At 33.8% G+C, this 13525-nt stretch overlaps 2 protein-coding genes and 1 non-coding gene across 3 annotated transcripts; 2 read left to right on the top strand and 1 right to left on the bottom strand.

Annotated features, from left to right (window-relative positions):
• The first annotated feature begins 1033 nt into the window (after positions 1-1033).
• LOC141819130 (nascent polypeptide-associated complex subunit alpha-like protein 1) lies at positions 1034-5384 on the top strand. Its single transcript, XM_074706491.1, has 4 exons — positions 1034-1180; positions 3183-3261; positions 4697-4827; positions 4902-5384. The coding sequence occupies exons 1-4, from the start codon at positions 1121-1123 to the stop codon at positions 5232-5234; spliced, it is 603 nt and encodes a 200-aa protein (XP_074562592.1). The 5' UTR covers positions 1034-1120; the 3' UTR covers positions 5235-5384.
• A 1638-nt stretch (positions 5385-7022) lies between these two features.
• On the bottom strand, positions 7023-7094 carry TRNAP-UGG (transfer RNA proline (anticodon UGG)). Its single transcript has one exon. It is a non-coding gene; the product is annotated as a tRNA-Pro (tRNA).
• Positions 7095-7201: 107 nt separating this feature from the next.
• Positions 7202-12670, top strand: LOC141819127 (uncharacterized; the record flags this gene model as incomplete). Its single annotated transcript, XM_074706488.1, is given in 9 exon segments — positions 7202-7267; positions 7270-7447; positions 7542-7582; positions 8368-8460; positions 8711-8785; positions 9560-9609; positions 9989-10078; positions 12412-12468; positions 12601-12670. Coding segments are annotated over 9 exon segments (720 nt in total), but the record flags the coding sequence as incomplete, so codon positions are not given.
• Positions 12671-13525: the final 855 nt, after the last annotated feature.

Raw genomic sequence — 13525 nt, 5'->3', positions numbered from 1 at the left:
GGACACCTACATTATCTTAAAAAAAACTAAATAGGGATTTTAGAACAAATTTTTGTGATGATTTTCAAAATTATCCGAGTTTGCAAGAGACCACACCAACTTTGAAAACCATAAAATATGAACTTCATTTTGTGATAAAGTTATTTTCTAAGAAAAACAATGGAAGCTTTTTATTCCAAATTACTTATAATATTTGTAAGGTTCCTATAATATTTTTCGGAACATTGAATATACCACTAAAAATTCAATGATCCTGAGATTTCTACATTTTAAAAATAATTCCCTCCTTTCTTCCTCTAATTATTCTTATCATTTGGCATCTAAATGTATAATCTTCTTTCTATTTGGGATGATAATTTCTCCTTTGATTTTTTTAATCGGGTATTCAAGTCTTGCAAGCCAATTAATCTTAAGATAGACGATCCGATCTTATATTCTACCACCAAATAAATTCAGAAAATATGGTAACGCTTGACATAATGATTCAATATCACCAATAGTTCAATCGTCACAATTGTACCCGGGATGAAAATTGAATCCTAATTATTTAAGAATGCATTTTATCTTTTACCATCACATCAAATTCTAGAGGCAATAATTTCTCCTTTGAGCTCGTGTTTAACCATGATATTATTTTGATAATATGATACTTCAGTAAGAGATAAAATCTGCCACCCCAGCGGTCTCACACGATCGATCTCATGACCATCTGTAAGTAGGTGAATTAAGAAGTCACAATTGACCACTACGAAGAAGACATTCCTTCAATTTTATCAAAATTTGATCTTTATTATTTTAATAAATCTATTTTATTATAACCAATTCAGTCCTGTCTCATGAGACTTTTTTGATAATACAACCCGAACACATGACATGACATTATGAAAATTAAAAAAAAACTCTCTTGAATTTTTTTATAAAAAAACAATAGAAATTATGTTGATTAACCTTTTAAAGCATTGCCAAATGACAAACGCCCGTTGAGAATTAAGGAAGTGGCAACGTAGTAATTTAGTGCAGTGGATGATCTCTATTTATAGCATCAAGCCAGTGGCTGTTTCGGTGTGCTTCGTTTAGGGTTTTCTGCAGCCGCTTTCGTTTGTATCTCCGTCCGATCACGATGACTGCTCAAACCCAAGAGGAACTCCTTGCCGCTCATCTCGAGCAACAAAATATCGACGTGAGTCACTCGATTCAAATTCTTTACTATTCGCTTCTGAGTTCTCCTAATTTGTATTTTAAACTCTTCTGGGCTTTGATCCGTGTTCTTGTTTGGATCTTTGTTTAAAATGTTAAGAATACTATCTTTTGTCGGCATCATTTGAAAAATAGGCTTGAGTGAGTATATATGCATGGATCTTGGTGGATTGTAGTTGCGTCGAAATGATCTGGCGCTTTACCGGGGGAAAAACATCCTTGCGAGAAATTAATCTGATTTGTATGCTGTTGGTCGTGTTGCTGTGGTGAATTGTCACCGCGTCGGTAATTTGGGGGACTTTTAAGAATCGCTATGCGCACGAAATGGAAAACAACGTATGATATTGGATATATTCTCGGTTGAGTATCTTTGCATCTAATATCACTTATTGGTCTTTATCAAGGTATTGCCGCATCAACGATAATGGTTGTATGCGTAGTATTAATTACATTTTGCACTACTCATTTACAATATTAATATTTTAAGGTGGATGGACTGGTATGTTTGTTCTAAGGTCAATTTGTTTCACTGGATACAATGAAGATGTGCTGTGTGACTTCTATCATAACCCATTGTTCTGGTGTTAATACGCCATTGATCTGATACTAATATTGGTTACTTTCATGATTGTTTTGATTTTAATGGAAGTATGTCTCACTGGCTTCAATGAAGATGTCCTGTGTGACTTCTATCAAACCCCATTATTCTGGTATGAATAAATCATTGATTTGATATTAAATCTTACGTTGCTAGTATTATTACTCTGCTAAAACAGCCACTTGAAGTACTTGTTTCTTTTGAGGGATAGTGATCCATAGTGTAATAGGTGTGAATGTGTGCAAAAAAGCCTGAATATTATTCTCCAGCATATTTTGATTGTTAAACTTTGTATTATGCTGTGCTTGCTTAGAAGAAAGTAGGTGTTAAACGTAATCTCCAAAAAATAATTCTTATTCCACTTCCCTTTACATACGAGGTCTATTTATATATACAAACTAGGAATCTTTCTAAGGAAAGATTTCAACTAAGGAAACTATAATAAGGAAAGAATCCAACTAAGGAAACTATAATTAGGCTAATTGACAACTACCTAGTTGAGAATATATATTAACTAATATATACAAATAATAGTAGGAAAAGAAAGGAAAGCAAATGTCATGATAATTATCAAATTTCTTTGCTTTCTCAGAAGGAAGAAGAAAGTATTTAATTCCATCCATATCTTCCATTTTATTTATGTGCAAATTGTGTGCACGAGGAGAAAACAAGTTTGAGCTTCTCAATATAAACACAACCTAAATAATATTGTTTTTCTCCTTTCAACTCGATCCAAGTAAATAAGATGGGTGAAAAAGAATGGTTGATATATTTTTTTTAATCTTCACTTGTTTACTTGAAGGAATGAGAGTTGTTTAAGTGACAGAAGAATGAAGATGAATAACTGAATTATACTATCTTCCTTGTCTTTTGTTCTGCCAAAATTGCTTATTTGTAGACACCAAAAGGAGAAGTTAATGTGACACATATTTTTATTTTTATTTGTGACTCAACCTCCTTGTCATTTTCATTCATCCAATTTGGGTAGAAATTAAGTGGAATCTGCTAGAGTTAAATCCCTCTCCTCTCCAGTATGTTCTCTGTAAATTGAAGAGAATTTTCTCTTCCTTTTCCCCCTCCTATTTTCATCCAAGTAACACACCATTAAATTCTTTTATGTCTCCCCTACTTCATCTCCCCCAAAATAACATATTGGATTAGAATTTAGATGATTGGATGCTATAAAATTGGCTAACGGTTCAAACAAGGGAGCAACCCAAATAATTGGGCTAACACAGCTTTTTATTGTTGTAAGTAAACTAGAAAGCCTAAGCATTCCAGGTGTTATTTTGGTTTACTAAATACTTTGTGCTGTTACCAACAGCAATTATCTAAAATTCTTTGAATACTGAACTTTAAGGAGAGCTTTATCTAACTTTTTTTACAGAATGATGAACCTGTTGTTGAGGATGACGAGGAAGATGATGATGATGACGACGACGACGACGATAAAGAAGATGCTGAAGGTATTTATACTCCACTTCCTGCTCCAAGAATTGTGCTTTTCTATTGTCAGGCTCTGTTGTACCTGAAACAGAGTGTATGCTGGGTAAAGGTTATATATATAATTCAAATGTGGTATATTTATTGTTTTTTCCCAAATTAAAAATTGATATGGGTAGCATTCTGTTGATTTGTTTGTTAAGCTGTCATAATAACTTCTTATTTTATAGAATTTGAATTGTTGTGCTAGTACAGTCTCTGGTTTCATTTTATTGCCCGATTGATAATCCAGTGATCAATGAGAAACCAATTCAGTTAAAGAATGCTGGTTGAGTACTAGAAAATTGTTGGAATTGGGGTAGCTCGGCATCATTTTTACTATAGACAAGTTAATGACATGTGATTTGCATGACAAAGTTAGATAATATTTTTAGAAAAACATTTATATTTGTTTGTATAATTTTAATTTGATAATTTAACTTGATAGTTTATTTTATTTAATAAAATGATAACTAATTGCACAAATCTCTTCAAAAATTTCTACCTTTGTATTTTTTTTGTTTAATCCCTTTGCAGTCATATAATTGGTTTTCTTGTGTGTACCATGTTGATTTATTGACTGAAATAAATAATTTTCAAATTCAATCACACTGTTTATATATTAGTCACCCCCCTCTAAAAAGAGATATTATTTTTGTCAATTAATTGCTAGTAATATGTTTGTATGCTTGATTCTAATTAAAATAATTATATCCATTATTGACATCTGTAAGGAAATTGGAAAGCTTTAATGGTTCTCCATTGGTTTTGTTTTTGATTTGATATAACTATGCATTTTCGCTAATGTGTATCTTCATTATATGAGCTATTCTAGACTGAGTAGTATCCTGTTCCATAGAAGATGCTTGTTTCTTTATTTCTCTTGTAAGACAGACTAGCATATAATGGTAAGCTGGTTTCTAGCCTAATTCTCCTAAATCTTGTCAGTTTACTGTTTAAAGAAAGACAATTAGGTACTTTTTTGCTTCTGCTCTAGTACTAAAAGTCAAGCCAAAACATGTTTGTAATACTGCAACCCAATCTCATTCATGATGTATTGTAATTACTTTTATTAGCAACTACAACAACCTAGAAGACTTTTATTTTTTTTTTCTATATTCATGTTTATTTGTGCCATTATCTGTTCCACTTAGTCTCACCTAGCATCTTCAATTGTATGTTTTCTACATTTACTAAATTTCATGTTTCAGGATATCGACGTCATTATCTAAAAGCATGTGGCCTTTAGTATACAGACTCTGTTAGGATGTTAGGAACCCATGTTAGAGATCAAAACTGCAAGACTGCCAGTCTTGTGATCGTTATTGTCACAATTGAGATGGGAGTTGGGCATTTGGTGAATTGAACATATTCCTCTTTTTCAAGTTTTTACAAGGACACCTTTGCTAATATGCACAGGACAAGAAGGTGATGGTTCTGAAAGGTCAAAACAAAGTAGAAGTGAGAAAAAGAGCCGGAAAGCTATGCTGAAGCTCGGTATGAAGCCGGTACCTGGCGTCAGCCGTGTAACCGTAAAGAAGAGCAAGAATGTAAGTCGATGAGTTATCATTATGCCTTTCTAATTTCTTAAGAATTTTAAAGTGACTACATTCTGGCACTCCAGATACTATTTGTGATATCGAAGCCTGATGCTTTTAAGAGTCCAACTTCAGACACCTATGTTGTGTTCGGAGAGGCGAAAATTGAGGACCTAAGTTCGCAGTTGCAGACTCAAGCTGCCGAGCAGTTCAAGGCCCCAGATCTGAGCCACATGATATCTAAACCCCAGCCAGTTGCCATTGCACAGGATGATGAAGAGGTCGACGAGACCGGTGTGGAACCAAAAGACATCGAATTGGTAATGACCCAGGCCGGGGTTCCCAGGTCCAAGGCCGTCCAGGCACTCAGAGCTGCCCAAGGTGATATTGTCACTGCCATCATGGAACTTACGAATTAAATTTCGACATCTTTATCTGTGACTGTTGAAGTCTGTGTTTCTCTGAGGTTTCAAATATTCCAGTGGAATACTTCATGGTTGGATAATATTTCTCTTGGTATCTTTGCTGAAAAATATTTTTTGGCAATTTATCAAATTGCAAAGGTAGATTCTGCCTCAATTGTGTGTGTTATCGCAACATCAACTATAACTCTAATCATTTTGTTGAGTTTTTTTTTTAAAAATCAGATGAATTAAATTCTCAAGGCCTTCAAAAGAATTATTGTTAGGAGCATTGTTATCAAATATCAAATTTGTCTTAATATTAGGTTTCTTTCTTTTTCCTACCAGCTTAATAAGGATTGGCAAGGTATTTTAGTGCATAATAGGTACACGCAACAAATGTTCTTTATACCTTAAGTTTTTTTGTTTTTGTAATTAGGTATTCAATTTTTACGAATTGATTAATTTTAAAATAAACGGTTTGATTTTATATTTTCATACTCAGTCCACTTTTATGATATAATAAATTAAATAAATCAATGAATTTCAAACACAACCATAGTTGTAACAGCCTCATCTCATCTAGTATTGTCATAATTTATTACGTTCTCTTTAGGAAATAAAAAATAGTAGCAAGAGAATAAAACATGATTTTTCATAGAAAAATCACTAGTTTATTTCAAACACAACTAAACCTTAAATTAATTTAGAATATTTCATAAAATCTCTAGCTAAATTATAACAAAAAAATATATTTCGGCTTATGCTGAGTGTACGGCTCAACTCTACTCTCCATACATTTGATAAACTAAGAAAGTTCCCGGGACATAGTTGAGTTGGTTACGACGTAGTAGAGTTGCAGAAGAGGGCAAAGGTTCGCAGACAATACCTTCCTGCGTTTGTGACCAATTGCAGTTTCCCGATTTACCTCCTCACAATTGGTCATAGAGCCGATCGTGTCGGGCCGCTAAGTGGATTTCATCGCTAACTCTTTTACTACTGAGTTGTGCCCCTGGGGGTTTTAGATAAACTAAGGAAGCATAGTGGCTTTGGAATTGCGATTTACGCTCATGATGAAGTTTTTAATGTTAAATACCCATAACAAAGCATTCTTGCTTGAAATATTAAGAGTCACACAAAATGATAATGAAGTTTTTATGAGGTTTGACATGAAAAGAAAAACACGATCCTGAGCAATAGTGTAGGACGTTAACGGTTAGATTTAGAACCATGTGTTTCTAGATTTACTCTGATAGTAGATGAAAAATTTTTATGGGACTGAATTGATCATTTTAAAAATTAATTATATTGTAAGAATTGAATATCTAAGTTATTAAAAAAAATTAAAAAAGAAAACACTTCTATTTTCCTTTCCCCATTTAGTTGGTTGACCTTCTAATCAATAACTTATTATGAAACAATAAAAAACAGTAAAGAAATTGTGCTGTAAAATGTGAGAAATGTAAAAATTACAGAGAGAAAGCCTGTCGTAATATAATAAAAATAACAAATATTTTTTTATCATAATAATTATTTTATTTCATGAGTCAAACAAAATGATTGAGACAAATGTAAAAAATTTATAGAGAGAAAGCCTCTCCTAATATAATAATAGAAATAACATACTTTTTCTATCACAATTTATTAATACCGTGACAAATAACAGAGCTGAATAAAAAACAGGGGCATTCCAAGAATTGAACTTGAGACCAAATGCCCTTTAATAATTAAAAAATACCAGTTGATCTAAAGCGATAATCTATTAGTGCAATTTCAATTTTAATTGTAAAATAAAATTAAAAAAATGGGGCATTCCGAGAATTGAACTCGGGACCTCTCGCACCCAAAGCGAGAATCATACCACTAGACCAAATGCCCGACAGTTATTTATGGATTTGTTTTTAATAAGGAAATATTATAAAAATAAGCTTCCTTTTCCCGGCTTATCCGTGTCCGAATCGGAAGCAGAGAGAAGCGAAGAACTGATGGAGTCATTCTCGTCTTCTTCCGCTTCTTCTCTCCCACAACTCTCTCCACTCGTCTCTTTCGCCCTTTCGCCCTTTCGCGCCGGCCATCGCCTGCTTCCCTCGCCCTTCACGCTACCCGGAGGCCCTGCAAACTCTCCCGACCCGCTCCAAGGACCCTCCGATGCTACTGTCAGCGGCAGTCGGTGCAAGAGTTCGAGCGGCTCTTCTCGAATCTCAATCAGGCTACCATGAAGAGGGAGCCAGGTTAAGGTTCCATTTCTTTTTTTTGCACTTGATGGTATCCATATAGGGTTTGGCTAAACCAAAAGTGGAATTTTGGTGGTTTTCCGGGTTCCAGGCAGCGTCACTAGCGGAATCTTTCTGGTAGCTGGCACCACGGTATTCCATTACACCTGTCTTTGGCTCTTGATTTTTCTTGATTTTGAGCTGTTCTAGCTTCAGTATTGCAATGGGGTTAAATTTGGAGTTGCTTCTTCCGTATGATTTCCTTTTGTCTCTCTAGACTTCGGAATTGATAATTATGTGAACTTTTAGCATAAGCGACCAGATTAAAAAGAACAACCTAGTTCTCCTTTATTTTTCGCAGCCCTTTTATTTTTCTCCTTGTATTTTTCATATACTTATTTTCTACTTAACGACTTCTTTTACTGTTATTTAGGGCCTTTAGGCTACTAACTTTTCTTTCTAAAGATCGAGCCATTTGTATGAACTTTATCATAAATAAATTTTGGTTATAAAATATAAAGAATTTATCATAGAGCTTTTCATTCTGTTTCCACCATTTATCCTATTTCCGAATAGACTCCATGCTGTTCTAAGAAACAGAAGCTTTGTACGACTTCAACTGGATGCAAAACTTCTAACACAGAGGACGTTAGTCCCACAAATAGATTGTTTCATTTTTGAAGAATTTTAAAAGACATGTTTTAACACCTCAGAATCTGTATGACTGATGGGTAGGAACATGTGCTTTTTTTTTTCTCTTCGCTTTCTTTTCCTTCTTGATCCTTTGATGCATCTTTAATTTGTCAATAATTGTTATTTTTTCTGCCCTCTCCTGCTGACAATTATAGCTGAATGCTTAATTCTTAGTATTACAGGTTGATGTAAAAGATATGTCTAAGCCTCTTACTGATTTATTTATTTTTATTTTAATGATATAGATAGGTGCAGGCATCCTTGCAATTCCTGCAGTCACCCAAGAAGCAGGATTTCTAGCCTCTGCAATAACATGTATTGCCTGCTGGATGTATATGGTAATATCAATTTAAAGATTCGACAAACAATCAGAGCCACCCTGTTACATCATGCACAAAATCCTTTCAATAGCCTTCCCATGGGCACATTATCTACATAAATCTGTGACATTGTTTTTGTTTCTCATGTAGTTCTTCTCAATTTATGTTCCTTTTGGTGTCTCTGTAATACAGGGAAGAATAATTTGCTCCTCCAGTATGTTTTAGTTTGCTTATTTATTTGGACTCTTAGATTACCTTTAAATGGCAGGTTGTGACTGGACTATTGATTGCAGAAGTAAATGTAAATACCATGTGTGAACTCGGCTCAGGAGGTGTCTCATTGGTCGTATACTCTTTCAATACAAATCATCATATTTCTCAATTTCCTTCAATTTCTCTATCTTATCAGCTATTGGTTGAATATTTTTTTCCAAAAACTTTTGCCTAATAATGAGTTTCATTATGATGCTATTTATTGCCTTCTTCTCTAATTTCGGATGCTAGGACCATATTTGTACCTATTTCATAATGATCTACTTCCTCCATGCTGTATACAGAGCTAAGTTTATATAATAGACTGTAAATACACACACACACACACCAACTAATACGATTCTATATCTACTTCTATAGTGATGTGGTTGTGAGAATCTCACATGCTATGTGTTTGTCCCAACTAGCATTCAGAATTATTGTATGCTATTTTGTTTGATAGACACATGCCCGACACCTATATGGACTGAAACAATTCTATTTACACATGTTGGTGACACATCTGAAACAATTTGACTCTACGAGATACACAACTTGTTGTTCCCTCTGATTCATAATGGAAAAATAATTCTTAATAGGATGTTATTCCATGTCATCCAGTACTAATTCATTCTTGATATTCTGATTATGCATCGACAATCATATTGAAAATTCCTAGTTTAGCTCCAATGAAGCCGCCTTACCAACAGATTTTCCCTGATTTATCCCTGTAATCATGTTAGGTTAGGAAAGAACTCATCAAATGAACTATAACTAGCCCTGAAATCTTCATTTGGCTAGAAGCATGATTGGTGCTCAACATGCTAGCATTTTGACTGTTTGCTGTCAACTTTTGGTGTTTCAGGTCTCAATGGCCAAGAGAACGCTAGGAAAATTTGGAGTTCAAGTTGCATGGTATGCCCAATAGAAGACAAGTTACAAGTTATGATAAGATAGCCTACTTTGTTTGGAGGTCTAAATTGTTTTTCAGAAAATATTCTGTTCATGGATCTTGAAATATATCTTCGCAAACATTTGTATGATACAAATTGTTTATCGAGCTCTACGGTAGATTTCCCAAAACTGTTCTTGTGGCAATGTCCTGAAAACTATGAAGCATACTAAAGCTTAATTTCCCGTTATTATTTTAATACTTCGTTACCAGACTCCAGCAATTGAATATCATAAGGTTATTTGACTAATTTCGTTAATTTATTCTGTTTTACATTTTTGTTTCTCAAGGGTAATGTAATATATCCTTGCTATGGTGTTGACTTGAAATATATCTTTACAGCTGGTCCTATCTATTTATTCATTATGCACTCCTTGTTGCTTATGTGGCTCGCTCTTCAGAGATTTTAACAAACAGCTTGGGCATTCCAGTGTATGTGTGCTTTTAGTCTCTCATTAAAGCTGTATATGAAATAGAATCTATGCTATTTTCTTTGAATTTATGTCAGCAGGAGTTTTATTTTCTTATTTTTCACTTATTTCAGCTTAATAATAGTCCAATTGTTTTTTTTTTATCTCTAGATCTTTTTTTTGTGTTTTATTTTTGGATAGGACATTGTTCTTCCATAAGTCATTTCCATCTGCCTTGTTTTTATTATGTTCAATGACTGTTTACAAGAGGTATCAACATGATTAGGTGGTCATGGCCTATTGTGCTTGAAAAGTGAACTATGTTCTGTTTTCCTGTTATATTCCCGAGTCTACACAGTGAACTTTTCATATCTTTATGTTTTAAAATATTATATTTCTGATTAATTTTCCTATTTAATAATAACTTAGCAGTGTCATGATAGTCATGCACATTTAGGTTCACTTTTTTAAAGAATGAAATATTATAATTATGAAAACAACCATTTCTAATTTTCTTTACAGCTGCATGATGGTTTTAGCATAATGAGAACTAAAAATTTACAACTTTTAGAAGGAAAATTCTCATGTGTGACATTCCCAAGAAAATGTTGTACCATGAAACATATAGCTATCAAAATATTCATCATTTATAGCAAAAGCCTAGTGTCTAAGACATTAGGTTACTAGTTACTTGTTAGACCAAATATTTATATTAGAAAATTTAAAACTACATACAAAACCCAACAAATATGAAAAAAGTGTGTTTGGTTAGGCTTAAATAGATCCTTTTCTTTTCTCACTCATCATAGATGAACTGAGCTTGTAGGAGTTTTCCCCCCTTTGACAGGCCCTTCCTTATAAGAACTGTTACAAGTTGCAATATGACAACATAACTACTTGTTCCCAGGTGGACCAGTTCAATAATAGAGTTCAAGGAAGACTGCTGATTTCTTCTTCACTGTTATAAAGAACTCTCATTTTTAGATTGGCATCATTTTTTAGGTTGATATGCAACAAAGAACTTTTTCATTATTTAAGATCACAGGAATAATAAAAACTTACAGATTAGCCATCACATTAATCCACTATAATAAAATTTTCCATGGAATTGTAACATGGTTTGCTGTCCCTAATAGCTAGAGCCTTTGAGACAGTTCATTATTTGACCAAATTTAACATTGTATCTCAGCCGGAGGTATTACATCCAAACTTTGTTGGCATCAGTAATGTGTCCCTAGTTAACTTTAGTCAAGCCACATATTTGTCTTGGGCCATTTCAAAGGATCTTCATTTAGATCCTTCCAAATCACTGAGAACTCTAACTAGTTGACTAAGGAGTATCACTGACCAGTCTCTCCTCAAGAAAAAAAAATGTTGTTAATGTTCAAATGGATTATTTCTCTTTTCACCAGTATTGCATACTAAATATGTACGATACAATGCTAGATAATGAGTGTTGAAACGATTCTTTCTTACTTTGTTTCTAGCCATTGACGAGGTTCTAGATATCATATATAGTCAGTTTATCCGACTATTATATCTTTGTAAGCTAAAGTGGTTAAAGTAACTCAAAACCTCCAATGTGAGGTACAAGCTGAGATGAAAAAGCTTGAGGATTGCATTAGGCATGGATAACCACTATTAATAATGCTTAAACTTTTGATCATGGATCTTTGGTATTCTAGTGAGACATAGGGTTCAATAGAGGGAAAAGATCCATGTAGCCGGCCCTAAATAGTTAGGGCTAACATGACTTCATGACGACGTTGGCAAAGATGATGGCAATAATAATGAAGATGTAATCAAAGAAACTCACTTCCACTAACTTGTTTACTTTGCTGAAGTAGCTAACTTGTTTAGTGTAGCTGATATTTTACTGTGGTGAGCTGACAGATAAAAGAGATAATGCTGAAAGAGACTGACAGGGATCAACATTTGCCATTCTTTGACCACATTGAGGAATGCTGTATGACCTAGAAAACAATTACTTCATACTGTATAAAACTTAGAACTATTAAGTATCATGAGAAGAGAAACAAATGGAGTTTCTGTGCTAAGCATTGGAGGCGAAGCCATTATGTTGCACATTAGAGTATAAAGTTTTAATTGAAGTGGGAAGTCATAAAATTTGAATGCCATAATCACACACATGACAGGTGACATAAAGCTTCTTTATTTATAGGTCTTCAAGGTGGTAAGTACCTATCTCAATGAGAACCTTTTTCTCCTTGTTTTATTTTTAATGTTTTTGCCTGTCCATTGTTCAGTATTTTACATTGAAGAAAGTACCAGTGGAAATGCAACATCTCTACAAAGATTACACATTTATAATGAGACTTGGCATTAATGTTGCAGGTGGGAGAGTGCTACCTTGTTTTCCTTGGTGTTTGGAGGCTTATGCTATTTTGGAAGGTTGTTTTTTTCACTTGTATAAACACAAAAAAGTATAAACATTTTTCTCTTTGCCAATCTCTATAATAGTAAAGGGGCCTAAGAGGCATTTTCTAACTAATAGTATTTTATATTTGTACTGTTTCTCTGCAGCCAGCGATTTATTGGAGCAATAAATGGATTTCTTGTGTTTGGCATCATTGGGTCTTTTGCATCTCTTGTGGTAATTATGCATCCTTCTCAAACATGAACACTATTTCATTCACTTTTTAGCATTTATGTAAGAGACACAAACTTGGATACCATGTATGAATAGTAATGTTCATTGATAGAAGAAAGAACACAATTAAATCTTGGATTCACTTAGAGATGAGAGAACTAAAATCATCTTATACGAGGATAACAGAGAAGGCATTGTTTGGGATTAAAATTACTTGTCTCTCTTTCTCATGCTATTCATTCTATATGTACACTATGCACCATGCAATTACATTAGAAAATTTTGGTGACTTCTTTTCGTACAAACATGCTTGCAACTTTATCTAAATCTCCTAATTGTCTCTACATGCTTAATAAAATCGAGTAGTTTATCTAACTCTTGTGAAAAACTAGATTAGAAAGAATAAAATCACTATACAACTTGATTATGATAATATAGCTTCATTGGTTCAATAGAAGCTTTATATAGATAGTCAAGAATTATATGTCAGATAACCTTGGAGGTGGTGAGAGCTATAACCTTGTTCTGCCTCCACAGTAGACATGGCCACAATAGTTTGCTTTTTGCTCCTCCAACGTACCAAATTGCCTTCTAGATGAACAATAGCCATGATGTCGATAATCTATGTTTGGGAGAACTTGCCTAGTTTGCATTTGTGCACCCAATAATTCAAAGAAGACCTCTATTAGAATATAGGAGACCTTTCCTTGGGACATTGTTTAGGCATTGAAGAATTCCAAGAGTGGTCATGATATGGAAACTTAAGAAATTCACTTGTAGAATTCATGGTAAATGAACTAACCAATCTCCATAGTTCCCTAGATAAGATGATAACTTCCCTTGTCATAAACATTAGTC

Source organism: Curcuma longa, unplaced genomic scaffold (genome assembly GCF_044706935.1).
Source record: "Curcuma longa cultivar G26 ecotype Majalengka, Jawa Barat unplaced genomic scaffold, ITB_CL_G26_1.1 contig_27870, whole genome shotgun sequence".
In the NCBI taxonomy this organism is placed as follows: domain Eukaryota; kingdom Viridiplantae; phylum Streptophyta; class Magnoliopsida; order Zingiberales; family Zingiberaceae; genus Curcuma; species Curcuma longa.
This window is presented reverse-complemented; position numbering and strand designations above follow the sequence as displayed.

Bases quoted from the DNA above. Each gene is read 5' to 3' on its own strand.
- LOC141819130 (XM_074706491.1), top strand. From the start codon at position 1,121: ATGACTGCTCAAACCCAAGAGGAACTCCTTGCCGCTCATCTCGAGCAA. The intron at 1,181-3,182 runs GTGAGTCACTCG...CTTTTTTTACAG, and splicing joins TCGAGCAACAAAATATCGAC to AATGATGAACCTGTTGTTGA. The intron at 3,262-4,696 runs GTATTTATACTC...TAATATGCACAG, and splicing joins CGATAAAGAAGATGCTGAAG to GACAAGAAGGTGATGGTTCT.